This window comes from Notamacropus eugenii, chromosome 5 (genome assembly GCF_028372415.1).
Source record: "Notamacropus eugenii isolate mMacEug1 chromosome 5, mMacEug1.pri_v2, whole genome shotgun sequence".
NCBI classification, from domain to species: Eukaryota; Metazoa; Chordata; class Mammalia; order Diprotodontia; family Macropodidae; genus Notamacropus; species Notamacropus eugenii.
In genome coordinates this window covers 193,789,197-193,807,612 of record NC_092876.1, presented here as the reverse complement: position 1 = coordinate 193,807,612, position 18,416 = coordinate 193,789,197, and the positions used below count along the sequence as shown (strand labels likewise).

The 18,416-nt window shown below is 38.6% G+C and overlaps 1 protein-coding gene and 1 long non-coding RNA gene across 7 annotated transcripts in view; one reads left to right on the top strand and one right to left on the bottom strand.

The window, feature by feature from the left end:
- Positions 1-14,578, bottom strand: part of CDK8 (cyclin dependent kinase 8) — a 148,826-nt gene extending 134,248 nt beyond the window's left edge. For all 4 annotated transcript variants that reach the window (XM_072611765.1, XM_072611767.1, XM_072611768.1 and 1 more), the window contains exon 1: positions 14,451-14,578. In XM_072611765.1, coding sequence (XP_072467866.1) covers positions 14,451-14,578 — 128 coding nt within the window. The remainder of the gene's footprint in view (positions 1-14,450) is intronic.
- Positions 13,936-18,416, top strand: part of LOC140505613 (uncharacterized) — a 28,567-nt gene continuing 24,086 nt past the window's right edge. For 2 of the 3 annotated variants that reach the window (XR_011967577.1, XR_011967576.1), the window contains exon 1: positions 13,936-14,058. This is a non-coding gene — a long non-coding RNA (uncharacterized lncRNA). The remainder of the gene's footprint in view (positions 14,059-18,416) is intronic. The other variant, XR_011967578.1, reaches the window with a different exon arrangement.

Below are 18,416 nucleotides of genomic sequence, written 5' to 3'. Positions count from 1 at the left end.
AATGGATATTGGTGCAAAAAAATTTAAATAAAATACTAGCAAGGACATTACAGTAATATATCACAAGGATTATACACTATTACCAGATAGGATTTCTACCAGGAGTTCACTATTAGGAAAACTATTAGCTTAACTAACTATACCAATGACAAAACCAAAAAAACTGTACAATTATCTCAGTAGATGCAAAAAAGACTTTTTGACAAAATATAACACCCATTCCAATTTTAAAAAAAAAACAAACACTGGACAACATCGGAATAAGTAAAATAAAATAAAAAGGAGTTTTCTTTAAAATGATCAGTAATATCTCTCTAAAACCATCAGCAAGCATTATCTGTAATGAGGACAAGCTAGAAGCCTTACCAATAGGATTAGGGGTGAAGCAAGAATGCCCATTATCACTACAATCATTTAATATTGTCCTGAAATGTTAGCTATAGCAATAAAAAAAGAAAAAGAAATTGAAAGAATCAAAATAGGCAATGAGGAAACAAAACTATCACTCTTTGCAGATGGTATATACATATATATGTGTATATATATATATATGTGTATATATATATATACACACACATAGACAGAGGGCACAGAGTGAGCTGAATATGAAGAATACATAAAAAAATAAAATTTACTGTTGAATGGAATGTACTAGGAGTAAGAGAAAGGAAGAAGTAGAATGCAGCAAATCATCTCACAAGAGCGAAGAAAGAGCTTTTATAATTGAAGGGAAGAGGTGGAAGATGAAAAGAAATAAGTGAGCCTTACTCTCATGGGATTTGGCTTAAGGAGGGAATAACACACTCAACTGGATATGGAAATCAATTTTATCCTGCAGGAAGGCAAGGGGGAAGGGAATAGGAGAGTAAAGATAATAGAAGGGACAGCAAATTGGGCAAGGGATAATCAGAAACATACTCTATTGTGGAAGGATAGGTCAAGGGAGAGGATGGAATAAATGGAGGGCAAGATAGGACAGATGGAAATGTGGTTAGTCTTTTACAACATAACTATTATGGAAGTGCTTTGCATTGCTACACATGTATGACCTATATTGAATTGCTTGCTTTCTCCATGAGGGTGGGTGGGGAGGGAGGGAGAGAATATGGAACTCAAAGCTTTAATAATGAATGTTAAAAACTATTTGAAAATGCAACTGGAAATTAAGATATGCATGCAATGGAATATAGAAATCTATTTTACCCTACAGCAAAACAGAGGGGAATGGGAATGGAAGAAGGGTGGGTAACAGAAAGGACTGGAAGAAGGGGTGGATGGGGTACATGCTGTCCTGGGATGCAGGGTGGGTAGAGATGGGGAGAAAATTTTGAATTCAAATTCTTGTGGAAGTGAATATTGAGAACTGAAAAGTAAAAAAATTATATAACATGGTTAAAAAAAAAAAAGAAATGATGAGCAGGATGATTTAAGAAAAACCTGGAAAAATTTTCATAAATTGATACAAAGTGAAGTAAGGAGAACTGGAACATTATACATGATAACAGCAATACTATAGGATGATCAACTGAATGACCTAGCTATTCTCAGCAACAGAATGACAGAAGACAATTTCCAAAGGGCTCATGATGAAAAATATTATCCACCTCCAGAGAAAGAACTGATGGAATCTGAATGCTGATTGAAGCATACTATTTTTCACTTTATTTTTTCTCATGATGATTTGTTTGTTTTTGGCCTGTGTTTTCTTTTACATGACTAATATGCAAGTGCTTCATATAATTACACATGTATAAAATCACAATGCTTACCATCTCAGGGAGGGAGGTAAGGGAGGAGAATTTGGAATTCAAAAAAATTTTTTAAAGTATTAAAAATTGGTTTTATGTGTAATTGGGAAAAAACAAAATATTATTAAAAATAAGATAAAATAGTACTATTTGTTATATGGGATGGTTCTCTCAGGGGAGGAGAGGGAGGATATTGGGGGAAACTATGGTAATGTACATATATTTTTTTAATAATGTCTTTTTTTATCACTATGCATAGGAGATATACTCTCAAACAATCAGGGATAGAGGCAACTACAAAAGATAAAAATAGATAACTGATTACATGAAATTGAAAAGTTTTTGTATAATCAAAACTGATGCACCTAGAATAAGAAAACAAGTGGTTGAAAGGGGAAAAAATTGTTTAGTAAATTTTTCACATGAAATAAAACTTCATCATTTAAAGATAACAAAAATTGGAGAGGCAATGTTGGAAGGCTCATGGGAACACAAACATACTAATACAGTGCTGATGGAAAATATGAAATGGCACAACCCTTCTGAAAAGCAATTTGGAATTATTCTAAGAAAGAGACTAGAACACCCATATCTTTTGATTCAAAGATCTTACTGCTAGGCATATAACAGTGAGAGGAGGTGAAAGAAAGACCCATAGTCTCCTACATATTTAAAGCAAGAAAGACTGTAAGCAAAGAATTGGAAACAAAATAGATGCCCATAAATTGGAGAACAGCTAAAATAATTATGGCATATTAATGTACCACAATATTACTTCTCCATAACAAATGACTGTAATACAAAGAACCATGGGAAGACTTATATGAACTGAAAGAACTACAAAAAAAGAAATTTAACATTGTAAATTATATTGACTAAGTTTGGTCCTGATTAGAGGAGAAAATATACCTCCCTTCCTTCTGTGCAGAAGAGAGAGCACACTGCTGGATATAGTATGCTACATATACTGTCAGATTCCACTGATGTGTTCGTTAACTAGTTGTATTGAATTGACTTTTTTTTAACCCCCTCTCCCTTCTTTGTTAAAAGGAATGGCTCTTTAGAGAGGGTGGGTGAAGTATATTTGAAAATGAAATTGATATAAAAACAGACATCCATAAAAAAATTTAATAGAGTCACTGAGCACATGTGTATTTGGCTATGAAATGTTCCATTAAAAACTTAAATCTTATCTTTAAATCAAAAAAGCATCAATAAAAATGAGAAAAAAATTTTAATAACATTAAAATTGCATGTAAATTTGATTTGTATAATTCTAATACAAATTTAAATGAAAAAGGTTGTTTATTAATTAAAATTATTCTTTAGTAAAGATTTATACCAGCTAATTTACCTGTTCCACAGGATCAAAATTTCATATGCACTATTTGGTTTCCTTAAAATAAAACATTTCAGTGCATAATTTAATAAATACCATGAGATCCTGAATAATTTTAAATAGTAAAGTCAAAATTTTTTATATCAACAAGAACAACAAAATCCAATTACTTTTAATTCCATAGACAAACAGTGGCTTCAGAGGAGGATAAACATATTTAAAAGCCTAAGTCATGAGACAATTCTCACCATGAATTGTTCCCTTGTTAGAATTCATACTCAAAAGTCTATGGCCTTAGACTTTAAGTTTAAAGACCTTAACTGAATAGAAGATGAGTAATTAAAGATTGTTTTACATCTCCACACACAAAAATGAACTTAAGTGATTCTTTTATATCTAATATCAAGAAGGAACTTGAATCAAATTAAATATGTTTGGGTCAAGTTTAGTTCAGAAAACATTTTGATGTGATTATTCTTTTTTGCTGCTGTTACAAATATTATTTTTGTATGGGCAGCAAAGTGGCACAGTGGAGAGAATACCCAGCCCTGGACTCAGAAGCACCTAAATTCAAATCTGATCTCAGACATTACTGTGCGACCCAGAGCAAGTCACTTAACCCTATCTGCTTCAGTTCCTTGTCTGCAAAATGAGATAGAGAAGGAAATGCCAAATCACCCCAATATCTTTGCTGAGAACACCCCAAATGGGGTCACTGAGAGTCGAATATCACCGAAACAATGCAGCAACAACCACCACCACAACATTTTTTTGTTTTCTTCCTTATTGCATAGAAACAGATATTAACAGTACGGATGGATGGATTTTAAGTTTATTTCACCTATCATGTTTGAGTATTGTTACTTATTGATCCAAGTGGAAAATTATAGCTTAATAGTTTTAGAAAACACATATATTTGAACTCAATGTAAACTAGTTTACTAAGCTTTTAAAAAAAAAGCACCTTTATTCTAGTTCTTTTTATTTTAAATTAGAATTGTTACAGTTTCTGGTTCACAGTCTAAGTCATTCAACTCCCTGGCATCAAAGTGGCATATCAAATTTTTCTCCTCCATGAGATATCAGAGTGCTTAACTTTTTTATAATCTTAAGGTACTTTCCTAGATTTTAATGAAGAAACTGAGGCCCAGAGATAAGTGAGATACTAAGGTCACACAGACAGTAAGTAACAATTATGGCATCCTGAGAGTCCAAATGCCATACTCTTCCCACTATATCATGACAACTTTCAACTCTTGAAAAAATAGTTTTATGAGATAATCACTGAAAAGGGAACGAAAATAGTTTTGCACAGAGAAAAGAGAGGCCTCTCTAAAACTCTTCTTCCAATAAGATGGAAAGGCTTTGAAAAATTGGTAGAATCAGAATCTATTAAAATGATCTAGTTCATCAAACTGAAAGGGAAAGGTATTCTCCAAATAAAGTATAGCCTGGGATACAGCTCAAATGAAAAGGCATAATAATCTGTCAAAGGAATGAATCAACGTGACAGACAAAAGCAAAAAGCAAAGAGAAGGCCTAGTAGAGGACACAAGAAGAGGGCAATCACATAAATCAGCTTCAAACAGAGGGAAAGAATCTTGGCAAAAAGATATTCCCAAGACAGGACATATGTTCAAAACAACAGGTGACAAACTTTTGGCAAATTCTGATAATATGAAGAAAAGCCTTAGCAATAGAGAACAGTACTAAACGTTGAGTCTAATGAAAAGGAGATTGTTATTACTCCAGGGAAACACAAAAAAGAACAGTACTTACCTAGACTGAAAGCCTGTATTAATGAAAAAGAATCAAGTGCTGCTCTGAGAGACTGGGCATGAGGGGAGGGAAGAAGAGGGGTTTGAATACCTTAACACTAGCAAAAAGGAGGCAAGAATCTACAGAGAATTAACCAACAAGCATTTATGAAGTACTCACTAGGTGCTAGGCACTGGGTTAGGTGTTAAGGATACAAAGACAAAAGCTCAAGCCACTGCCTTAAAAAAGCTTACATTGTCTCAGAGGCAACAAACTGGACTCATTTAAGTACATAAAATACAGCCAAAATAAAGGTGAAAGCCCAAAAGAGCTGGATTTAACAATAAGACTAAATTCTTTTTAAAAGGAGGGGCAAGGAGTGAGGAAGGAAATATGGAAATACAGAAAGGGAAAGAAAACAAGTAATCAAAAGTGCTGTGATGAAGGCAATCTCCAATCTTACAAATGTTACAAAAGTTTATTTGTAATTACTCCTTTGGAACTCACAGAAACAATGTTAATATATAGTTGCTAAGTTCCCAGCAAGCTCTCAGTAGCTTATTTAACTCTTAGTTCAAGAACACTAATAATGCTACAGCTTTTATTATTTCTAAGAGGAAAATCACCTCAATTTCCAAGTAGGGATTTGGGGTGCCCAGAAGACATTGCTACAGCTTTACTTGTTAAATAATGTCCTACTACATTTACCCAAATTCCATGGCAGAAAGTATTTCTCTTCCCCACCCCAGTGTAGTCTTGTTACCCTTCTACTTCCAGAGTATCAAAAAGAACTGCCTTCTACCTAAATTACTATCCTAATGGGATGCTTACATCTTTAGGACTGCCTGTGACCGTGATAGAAACTTCCTAAACTCACAGAGACCTTAACTGCATGTAAACAAAAAAGCACTCTGGCAGAAAATTAAGGCAAGAAGACCTTACTTTTAATCTAAGGGACAATTCCCAAGGATAAGAGGTGGGGATCAAGGACTGAGAAGACCTTGCATGAACTTAAGTCTTTAAAGTTTGTTCAAACGACTTTAAAACTTTCTGAGCAATACTACTGTAACCTAAGAAGTGACAAAAATGAAGTATACAAGGAGGCATGGGAAAACTGACACAAAGTGAAGAAAATGTAATTGGGAACACAAATATATACATGTGTGTGCATATATATTACACATACATATACATACACATATACACATATGTAAGAGTTAATTTATTGTAATTTAATTCGCCAGTTTCCTTTGCTTCAAAAAAAAAAAAAGCCACAAAGCAAAACCCTCAGTAGCACAAAGAATGTAAATGTCCTCAAATGTAAAAAGGTAAGGGGTGCTGAGGAAATCTTAGAATTATAGAATCCCACTCTCAGAAATCTAGTCCTTTTACCATGAATGTATTTTAAAACATTCCCTACTAGAGGTCATCTTCAACTTGTATTATTTCTCCAGAGATATTCACCACCTTCTAACTGAGTCCACTGCATTTTTTTATACAGCTCTAATTGCTAGCAAGTTTTTCTTCATATTTTCTTCAAGCTTCCCTGAAGCTCTTGCCTATTATAGTTCTAGCCACTAAAGCAAAGCAGAATAAATACATTCAAACAACTGAAATAGTCATTCCCATCCATTCCTGAGGCTTCTCCTCTGTACGATAAACATCCCCAGCTCCTCCAACCAGTCCCTATATGGAATTGCTCTAATTCCCCTCACCATCCAGATTAAGCAACAGTGGATGAGCTCCAGTTTATCAATACAGTTGTCCAATAATAAAGTAATTTGGTGGTAAGCACTAACAACAATGTGGGAAAAAAGGTCTCTTCAAGGAGTTACCACTTGAATTTAGCCTTCAAGGGAGCCAGGAATTCCAAGAAAACAAAGGAGAGCATTTCAGGAATGGGGAACAGGCTGTACAAAGGAAGGAGTTTCATGTAGCTGGCATAGAAAGTACATCCATTTGGCTACAGAGGAAATAATGTAAAATGTCTGCAAAGATAGACTGCAGTAAGATTGTAAAGAGGTTTAGTGTCAAACAATATAGAAGCAACAGCGAGCCACTGAAGTTTCTTTAAACTCAGGGAGTAGCATGGTGAGACCCTAGTTGTTAGAAATGTTAATTTAGAAGCCATGTGGAGTATAGACTGAAGAGAAGACTGCAGATAGGAAGACAATATAGAAGACTTCTGCAATAGTTCAAGTAAGAGGTGATGAAGGCCTGGATGATGATGATGGCTATTGAGTGGAGAGAAGAGGACAGAGACAGATGTATTGTAGAGACAGAATAAGACCTATCAACTGACTGGATATAAAGGGTGAGAAAGAGCAGAACATCAAGGATGACACCAATCTTGAGAACCTAGGTGACTGGGAGAATAGTGTTTCCCTTAATGGAAATAAACTTAAAAAGGACAAGTATAAGGATAAAGATAACGGGCTTTGTTTTGATCTTGCTGAGTTTGAGATGCCTATATAACAACTAAGTGGGGATGTTTGAAGGGTTGAGATTAAAAGTTTAAGACTTTAGGGCTGGATATGTAGGTCTGAGGGCCATCTACACAGTGATCATTGATAAAATGAAATCTGATAAGATCACAGAGAGAAAGGGGAAAAAAATAAAAGGGAGAAGGGAGAGAGGGAGGGAAGAGCTTAGGACAGAGTTTAATGCATGGAGATCAGGACATGAATGAAAATCGAGAAAAGAATACTGAAAGAGTGTGGTCAGCATGGCAAGAAGAGAACCAGGAGAAAGCAGTGTCATGAAAATCCAGGAAACAGAACTTATTGTCAGGAAAATCCAGGAAAGAGAGCCTATCTAAAAAGAGGAAATGCTTAACAGCATCAAAACACTGAGAAGTTTGAAAAAATAAACACTAAAAGAAAAGGCCACTGGATTTAGCAATTAGGATTGTTGGTAACCTTAGTGAGAGCTGTTTTAATCAAGTGGAAAAGTCAGAAACCAGAACTGAGGAAAAATTAGCAAGTATAAGCAACAAATGTAGAATAGATAAAGATTTTGTTGCTGTTCAATCATTTTTCGGTTGTGTCCAACTCTTTTTTTACCCCATTTGGGGATTTCTTGGCAAATATGGAGTAGTTTGCCATTTCCTTCTTCAGCTCATTTTACAAATGAGGAAACTGAAGCATAAGGAGGTTAAGTGACTTGCCCAGAATCACACAACTAGTTAAGTATCTGAGGCCAGATTTGAACTCAGGAAGATGATAGCCTTTTCTAACTGATGGTCAGTGAAAGGGAAAAGATAAAGGACAAAATCTTGAGAGAATAGCAAGGTCAAATAAAGTTTAATTCCAAATAGGGAAGTTATTGGTCATAAGAGAATAAAACTTCAGAGATTTATCAACCAACAGGAAGTAAATGAAAAAACTTGAATAGGAAGCAAAAAAGTTCCAATCTAGTTGTAGCTCTGTCACTTTTCTCCACTACATAACCCTAAGCAAGTGACTTCCCCTCTGGACCTCAGTTTCCTCATTTATAAAATAAGGGGGCTAACCTATAATATGTAAGGTCTCCTCCAGGTCTACAAGGTGGGTAAAGACGTTTAAGGTCCCCTCCAGCTCTTATGAATTATAAGCTTATTTCAATACTTCAAGGACCTATAGTTTAATCAGTGGTGATGCTTCCTCCACTAATATAAATCACAACCCTTGTATACTTCCTCTGTGTGAACTGCTGTGCCAAAGAATTCACCACCCTGCAGCCAATCTGATGATGATCCTCTCCAAACTTATCTAAGCCAGTCCTTGAAGAGTTATAAAGTTTGTCATTGGGCTCCTATCCAAAGCTTTTCCAAAATGATATGTCCTCTAAGAGATTGCATTCTCCTGTCAAAAGCCTTGGAGAACCATGGTCACATTCTTAACACAGTAAATTTTTTTTAAAAAATTCAATATATAAAGAGAAGTTGAAAATCAGGAAGAGACGTAAGCTAAGAGGCAGATTCCCTGAGAAGACATGAAGGGAAAGGACCACAGCAACAAGAAGAGGGGGTGCCATTGGCAAAAAGGGCCATCTTATTTTCTGAAATGAGAGCAAAAAAAAAAGAGAGGAAGCTCAGGACAGATGGCCTCAATTTTTTCAGTAAAACATAAAACAAAGTAATTTGATGACATGGGGGAGATATGGCAGTGTACATGGCTTAAGAAGAGATGATATGGAAAAGCCACTGTGGAAAACACGACAGTGAGTAAATCAAGAAAAGTAAAAGAATTACAGTGCAGTAGTTAGGGCCCAGTTAAGACTGGAAAACCTAAACATGTAATAGATGTAACCATTACAGTTGTGATTTCCTCTAACTGCACTGAATAGGAAAAGAGAAAACAGACGGTAGCTTGGGATCTGGAAAGGAATGAGTAACAGAGTAGAAGGAAAAACTCTGGAGTCATAAAATAGGGATTCAAATCTTATTGCTGATACTTGGATAAGTTGTTTAACTTCTCTGGAATTCATCTGTAAAATGAGAAAGTTAGACTAGGAGGACCCTGAGGTCTCTTCCAGCTCTAGATCTATCAAACATTCAATTAGTAAACATTTATTAAGCATCTACTACATGCCAGGTACTGTGTTAAGTGCTAGGGACACAAAAAGAGGCAAAAGATAGTCTCAGTCCTCAAGGAACTCCTAAGATCTGTGACCTATGACCATACATTTATGAGGCAAGGGATTCAAGGGTCCAGTGTAAATTAGACTGCTTACTAAGGGGCTAAGATTTGGTAGACTTTTTCAAAAGGATATACCTAGCTGCTGACACCCTTTCATTTGATAATCCCATGGAGCAAGAGTCTGGAGCAAATGAATCACAGAGTAACACAACAAAAGGCAGTTGGTTACTAGGATGCCAGGGCAGCTTCTAAAAAACGCAATGACAGTAGTAAGGCAGCTGCAGCATGCATCTTTTTGCCATGAGAGAGCCAAGGAATGTCAATTCCAGATTTCAAAAATGCTATGAAACAAATTGCTAATAATTAGTAAACAGATATCCACTTCTCCTTAAGAGTTAACAAAAGCCTACGTCCCAATATGAAACAAAAGTCACCATGGACATGAAATAGAAGACAGTTATGCAAGACTACGGGATGCCTCATAAAATCCCAAATTTAACAGCTGTTGAATTTTATCTCACTTTGCAAAAAATGTTTTATCTTGTACACACTAAATTTTATACTTTTTTTTAAATATCCAGAAGTTTTCTTTTTCCATCAGAATTTTAAACTTTCAGTCTTAAGGAAATTACCTTCACCAAAACTGTCTGTGATTGAAAAGTACTGTAAGTGATTAGCTTTATGGTTCTAAGCATAAAGATTCCAAGAGTTCAAGAACACATAAGAATATACACCAGTTTACTAAATATAATTACACAAAGTAAGAGAAAGCATATTTAATTCTGTTAGGAAATACAAATGTGTATGTACACATACACACACACCATATATTTTTCATTACACATAAAGAATAGTGAATCTTCCAAGAACAATTTTAACCATGAATACTTATATTAATGCCATTATGTTCATTTATAAGTAGCCCTAATAATCTTCAAAAATACCTTGAAGGAATTTTTCCTAATTTTTGCCCACTCAAAAAAACTTTGAATTATGTAATATTTACTTTCTCAGGAAACCCATAATATTAAGGCAATCTACTAAAAGAACTATGTTAAGATATGAAAATCTTACCATGAAAGTACATTTTAAATACTACAAAATGATCTGGTCTTAAACTGAGTTTGGACCTTTAAAACTCACAAACCCAGTATGTCTACTGCTGCACACATCCCCACATTTTTAAAACAAACTGGATTTAGTTGTCTAAACTTTGTACAAAGTACATGCAAGTGCCCTGAGAAGAAGCCACCCACAGAGTTGGTATCCAGACAGAAAGAACACTTTCTATCTTATTTATATTGATAATGGGCACAAATTAACTTCAAGGTTTACTATGCATTTATGTAACACTTAATTTAACACTTTTGGGGATTATTTAAAACTAACTCAATTATAAGAAGTTCTTTCCCCTAAAATATATATTAACACATCAAAAGAACTTTCAATTGCTTCACTTTTAGTTCTCAAAATTCAAGCTTAACAGCTGGTTTAACTTATACAACTTGTCATATGACAGAATGATGACACAAATTTAAAAGAAAAAAGTATAATAAATATATTTCATTCCAAAAGTGTGATTACTGAAGGAAATCCTTGCTGATTTGCTTTAGTGTAGATAGGTACACCAACTATCTGTATTTCAAAGTTCACTTGGTAATGAGAATAATCTGATATAATAGTTACGAGATTTAATTATAATTGCATTTTAATAGGTGTTAAAATATCTAAACAAAACTAATTTCATCTTACTATACACAGTAAAGATAAAATTTCATAGCAATAATCATGTTTCTCAAATTTGTGCCTATCATTTGTTGAGCTCTTTGATCAGGTTGAAATGTAAGCTGTAGAATCAATACTGAAAAACAAAAATTACTTAATCATCTTTATTTTATTAAAAAATTTAATGGCTGTAGACTTCGCATCACTAAGATGAAGGGTAAATTACATTGCATTAAACAGACATACAATAAAAAGATAACTTCAGAGAGACACAATACTATATTTTACTGGAAGAAGTCAAAGAGAAAAATGAACCTCTGGAAAACTGAAACAATCTTAGGTTAAAATCCGATATTCAATACATCTTTGAAAGCTCATCATATAAACAAAAGGAAGCTCAAAGAATTTTAAATAAAAAAAATCTCCTTTTGAAAATACAGTCAGTATTCCTTTTGTTACAATAAAATTTTTTAAAAAAACAATTTATACAAGGTACTCTTTTTAAAACTGTTTTTAAATTATGGTAATTCTATCTTTTTAAAACAACATAAATTAAAACATGACAATGAGACATAAAAACATGTTGAAAAGTATCTCCTTCAAGCATACTGTAATACAGCTGGTTTAATAAAACGTGTAATCATAGTTAAAGCCACAAATTTGCATATTTATATCAGCATACATTGGCAATTTCTTGCAAATGTAGCTGGTTCCTCTTAAGGAATAAAAGAGTAATTCATAGTCAGTAGAATTTTATAAAATGCATGACAAGTTGATCAAAACAACTAGACTTTCCAATTTCCTGGGGTTCAAAATTTTATTAATTTCTCCAAACTTTTACACTGTGGGGAGAGGAGATTTTTGGGAAAATGTCTGTGAGAAATTAATCAAGCATGATTTGTAAAATGCATATATACTCTTCTGGTCATATTTTAATGACAAATCTAACTGGACAATAGAGTAAGCAATATATCCAGAAATTGTTTTCTTAAATGTCACTGAACTGACTATTCTGTTTTTAAAATGGGGGGAGGCAGAATTTTAAATATATTCAATAAATAGTATCAAGCTTTGAAATCCCTCCAGATTGATTGCAGATATATAAAAAGCTTTAACTCTCCAGAAAACTGCTGGAGTATACATACAAATCAGTAACTATGGCACTTTTCCTCATGGGCTTTCTATTTCACATTCTTTTTGAAAGAAATTTCAGTAAAGGTAAGAAAAATGCTGAATAAGTACTTTCTCTTCAATATGCAGAATATTCAAATTGTTTTTAATTGTTTCAATATTCGAAGATGACTTATTTCAGTTTTGTCAAATGCTTATTTCTGTGCCGACATTCCTGATTGATCCATCACATCCTGCTTTTCAAATAGAAAGAAAAAATCAAGCTGCCCTATTTTTAAGGTTAAGTAGTAAATAATCAAAAATGATGGGGATATGCAAGTATTCCTATGTTGATTTTTAATAAAATTCCAAAGCTTATATAACAAGACTTGAATAGTCTCTTCCCAACAATTCCAAGTGGAACGCAGGCTGGGAAGATATTTATTCATGTAAAAGAAAACAGGGAGTAATCAAATACATTTTCCACCCCAAATGACAACTGTCTTCTCTTTTGTCGATGTTATAAAATATTCCATCTACTGACAAAGGGAAAAAGGGAGTATTTCACCTGTCAGTTCGAGTAGCTATATTGAGAGGATTACCAGTCATAGATTTAATTAAGTTATGTACAAGAAAAAAAATTTTTTCAAGTAAACGGACTATTTAAAGTTCACTTCCAGCTCCTAAATTTGGGGAGGGGAGGAGGGAATACCTAGGCATAGAACATAGTCCCTATTTGTCACTAGTCATTTCCCACCACCCACCCTGCATCAAACCCCCATTGTTCTATGTAAAAACTCACTGCTTCTCCATGGGCTAATGAAATCTAAATGGCAAGTGCCACATACACGTAGGAGATGATCATAGTAATCAGCTCCCGCTATCAACATTTCTTTGCCGCCTTCCTTCCAAGAAATAAAACCCGAATTTAAAGGTAAAAAACGATTACAAACTGAGGGGAGGAAAGAGAGAAGGAAGGAGAGGGAGAGAGAGGGAGGGGGAGAGGGTGAGAGAGAGTGAGAGTGAGTGAGAGAGAGAGAGAGAGAGAGAGAGAGAGAGGAGGGAGAGGAAGGGAGAGGGAGGGAGAGAGAGGGAGGGGGAGAGAGGGAGAGGGAGGGAGAGAGAGGGAGGGAGAGAGAAAGAGACAGAGACAAACAGACAGAGAGAGGGAGGGAGAGAGAGGGAGAGGAAGGGAGAGAGAGAGGAAGAGAGAGGGAGGGGGAGAGGGAGAGGGAGGGGGAGAGGGTGAGGGAGGGGGAGGGAGAGAGGGAGGGAAAGGGAGGGAGAGGGAGGGAGAGGGAGGGAGAGGGAGGGAGAGAGAAACAGAGACAGACAGACAGAGAGAGAGGGAGGGAGAGAGAGGGAGAGGAAGAGAGAGGGAGAGGAAGAGAGAGAGAGAGAGAGAGAGAGAGAGAGAGAGAGAGAGAGAGAGAGAGAGAGGGAGAGGCAGAGAGGGAAGGAGGGAGAGGGGGGAGAGAGGGAGAGAGAGAGAGAGAGAGAGAGAGAGAGAGAGAGAGAGAGGGGGGGGGGGAGAGAGGGGGAGAGGGGGAGAGAGGGAGAGAGGGAGAGAGGGAGAGAGAGAGAGAGAGAGAAAGAGAGAGAGAGAGAGAGAGAGAGAGAGAGAGAGAGAGAGAGAGGAGAGAGAGAGAGAGAGAGAGAGAGAGAGAAGCAGAGAGGCGACCCCAGCTGCCCTTAAACTGCACCGCTCTCCAGACTGATGGATGTCACTCGGGAGGGGGATGGGAAAGTCCCCAGAACGGTAAGCACAGCATACTAATGCAACTTCTAACACCCAGCTCGCCGCCCTCCGACCAGAGGCGCTTCTGCCGACCCCTCCTCAAAGAGCACAGCTGCCGAGGGCCGGGGACGCCCCTCTCCCGCGGCTGCCACCGCCACCCCTACCCACGGTGGAAACAAGCACAAGCGGCACCTGGGATTTCTGGCTATCTGGATTCCTCCCCCATCCCCCCTTCCGCGCAGACCTGGCTAAGGGGACCAGGAAGAATGGGAAGCGTGGGAGAAGGGCTGCGGGGCAGAGCCGGCGGGTGACACGGCCGCCCCCCCACGCCCCAGCCCGGCCCGGCCCTCCCGCCGGCCTGCTGGAGCGCACCCGGGCGGGCACGCACCGGGGCCCACGCACGGCCCACTCACCCGTCCTTCCTCTTGGCTTTGTAGACGTGACCGTAAGTGCCGCGGCCAACTTTGCAGCCCTCGTATTCAAACAGGTCCTCGACGCGCTCCCGCTCGCTGCTGAGCTTCACTTTGAAGTCATAGTCCATTGTCACAGCCTCCGGGCGGGCGGGCGGGGAGGGGGAGGCGCCGGGGCCCGGGCCGGGGTCCGGGGGGGAGCGGAGGCAGCCGCGGCCCCCGGGGTCCCGCCCGCTTCACGCCCGCCGGCGGCGGCACCACCCCGGCTGATGCAGGAAGAGGAGGAGGAGGAGGCCCCGCGCCGGAGCCGGGGACATCCAGCGGAGGGGCGAGAGACGGAGCCGGGGAGCGAAGGGGAAGCGGCCGGGGCCCGGAGCCCGGAGCCCGAGCCGCTCTCGGTCCTCGTCCCCGGGCTGGCTGGGGCGGCGGCGGCGGCTGCAGAGGCTGCCGCTCTCTTCCTCCTCCTCCTCCTCCTCCTCCTCTCCCTCACACACTCACTCCCTCTCTCACCCACTCACACACACACTCACCCACTCACACGCGCAAGCACACTCACCCAGAGAGGCAGCGGCACCACACAACAGCCGGTATCTACACACACATACACACACACACACACATACACACACACATACATACACACACTCACACGCACACACACACACAAACACAGAGAGAGGGAGAGCGAGACCGGAGGGGAGGGGGAAATCACGGAACGCGGCCGCGGCTGTCGCAAAAAAACGTCGCAAACCCTCAGGTTCCCTTCTCCTCCTCCTCTTCGTCTTCCTCCTCCTCCTCCCCCTCCCCGACAGCTCTCGGCCTCGGAGCTCGCTGCCCCTCGCGGCGACACCCGAGCCTCACGGAGCCGGTGGGGTGAGAGTGTGAGGCAGCCGGCAAACCCCAGCTGGTGCCGGGCCGACCACGTGGACTAGTCCGAGGCGTAGGGACTACGACTCCCAGAAAGCAGCATGCTCCTCCCTTCCCTCCGGCTCCCACCCCCTTTCATGACTCCGCCCCCGGAGGGAAGTTTTTATTGCATCCTGGGATTTGTAGTCCTCTCGAGGATTACGTGCCTGTATAGAGCTGGAAGGCACCCTAGTAGGAAGTGCGGAAATAAGTATTTATTTAATGCGATGTGCCAAGCGCTTTATAAATACTATTTCGTTTAATCCTCACCACAAAGTGGGGATCATAATAGCACCTACTTCCAGAATGGTCGTGAGGATCAATCGAGATAATATTTGTAAAGCTTCGCATAGTGTCTATGAAACATTTCTAAAGCTCAGCATGGTACCTGGCACGTAGGAAGTGCTATAAACTTTTGTGATCATTATCCCCACTGAAGAAACTGAGGCAGACCGAGGTTAAGAGACTTGCCCAGAATCATGACGCTAGGAACCGTCTGCGATGGGATTTGAACTCAGGTCTTCCTGCCTCCAGACCAGCTGCTTTAGCCACTGAGCTAGTTTCCTGTCACTCTGGACTTTAGAAGTCACCTAGTTCAATCATCTTATTTCCCAGATGATCAAAGTAAAGGTCCAGAGTCCTGCCCAAAGCAGAGTCAAACCCTGTCCCAGATATTTCCTGGCTATGTGACCCTGGGTCAGTCACACCTCCGTGCCTCAGTTTTCTCTTTTGTAGAAAATGGAGACTGGTTTCAGGGTCCTCACCGTTTTCTCTTCCCAGCTCTAAATCTATGTTCCCATCAATCAAAATATAATAAAAGCCCATAGTCTGTTATTATATCTTACCAAGTTATTATAGTTTTACCCATATCATAGTTTACCAAGAACATTCCTAAAAACCAGCCTGGCAAGGTTGATAGTGCAAATATTATTTGCCTTTTTTAGAGTTAAAACAAAATGAAGCTCCACAGAGCCATTCTCTAATGCCTTGATAATGTGAGGTGGCCCTGTCTTCATAAAGTCAGTGCCAGTGGAGGACAATACGTGGCAGTTTCTACTATTGTGGAAAGGGTTCCAACATGACAAGAACCATAGACTGTTTCTCCTTTGTAAAGACTGTCATAGAGGTATATAGGGAGGGTCAGTACCAATAAACAGACTTCTTGTTGATGAATTTTTCACCCATAGCAACCTATGAACCAAAATAAAAGACAAAACAGTCCTCAATCCTGTGCTGCCCCCTTCTGCTTCTGCTGTGAGGGTGACAGAGTTTTAGAGAAAAGGAAAAAATGGTTCTGTGAATCGCACAGCTATAAACATTAATTTAGCTACTTGAACACAGAATGTTAGATCCTTATCCAAGGACCACTTACTAAAACAGCTGAATCATAGCAATTTTAACTTTTCACTATTGATGGAACCAGAAGACATAGAAAGTTGTAGTTAAATGGAAGGATGGATCACAGATTCTCCATGGAAAGGCACTTAAAGAACTGGCCTAGTTGGTTTTATTCTGCATTCAAAGATGAACAAGAAATATCATAGCACATTTGATTATCTTATATGGCAGTGCTCAAAATAGATGTATAGGAAAATACCACCATGAAAATTATTGTAATTTATACATCAATATTGTTGCAGAGAATTGAGAAGTAAAGAAATTTTGCAGATACAAAAAGACCTTTCAAATTAAATTATCATCTATATTCATACATGGTGATATCAACATAAACATGAGAATGGAGGAACTATGCAAGAATGGATAAAATATATTTCAGGAGTAAGGGATGCAAGAGGACAAAGAATTATATACTCCATAGAAATCCCACACCTATACGCCAGGAATATTTTTTTTTTCAAATTTATTGATTTATTTGTTTTCAATTTTCAACAATCACTTCCATAAGTTTTAAATTTTCTCCCTTTCCTCCCCCCTTCTTCCTTAAGATGGCATACAATCTTATATGGGCTCTACATATACATTATTAAACACATTTTCACATTAGTAATGTTGCATAGAAGAATTAAAATGAATGGGAGAAACCATGAGAAAAACAAAAGAGAAAATAGTCTGCTTCATTCTGCATTCTGACTCCATACTTCTTTCTCTGGATATGGGTGGCATTTTGTATCATGAGCTTTTGGAAATGTTTTAGGTACTTGCATTGCTACAAAAGGCTAAGTCCATTAAAAATAGTCTGCATACTGCCTGTTACTGTGTATAATGTTCCCCTGATTCTGTTCACTTCACTCAGCATCAGCTCATATAAGTCTTTCCAGGTTTTTCTGAAGTCTACCTGTACATCATTTCTTATAGCACAATAGTATTCCATTATATTCATATACCACAACCTGTTCAGCCATTCCCCAATTGATGGGCATCCCCTTTATTTCTAGTTCTTGGCCAAGGAGGGCAGCTAGGTGGTGCAGTGGATAGAGCACCAGTACAGGAATCAGGAGGACCTGAGTTCAAATCTCACCTCAGATACTTGACACTCACTAACTGTGTGACCTTGGACAAGTCACTTAACCCCAACTGGGTCATCTCTAGTCATCCTGATGAATATCTGTTCACTGGATTCAGATGGCTCTGAAGGAGAAGTGAGGCTGGTAACCTGCACAGCCCTCCCTCACTCAAAACAAAGTCAAGTGCAAGTCATGTCATTATTTCTCTGATGGCATGGTCTTCTTCAGCAACAAAGGACAAACACACACAGTTCTTGGACACTCCAAAAAGAGCTGCTATACATATTTTTGTACATGTGGGTCCTTTGCCCATTTTTATGATCTCTTTGGAATACAGTCCTAGAAGTAGTATTTCTGGGTCAAAGGGTATGCACATTTTTATAGCCCTTTGGGCATAGTTCCAAATTGCTCTCCAGAATGGTTGGACCAGCTCACAGCTCCACCAACAATGAATTAGTGTTCCAACTCTCCCACATCTTTTCCAACATTTATCATTTTCCTTTTTTGTTATGTTAGCCAGTCTAATAGGTATGATGTGGTACCTCAGAGTTGTTTTGATTTGCATCTCTCTAATCAATAGTGATTTAGTGCATTTTTT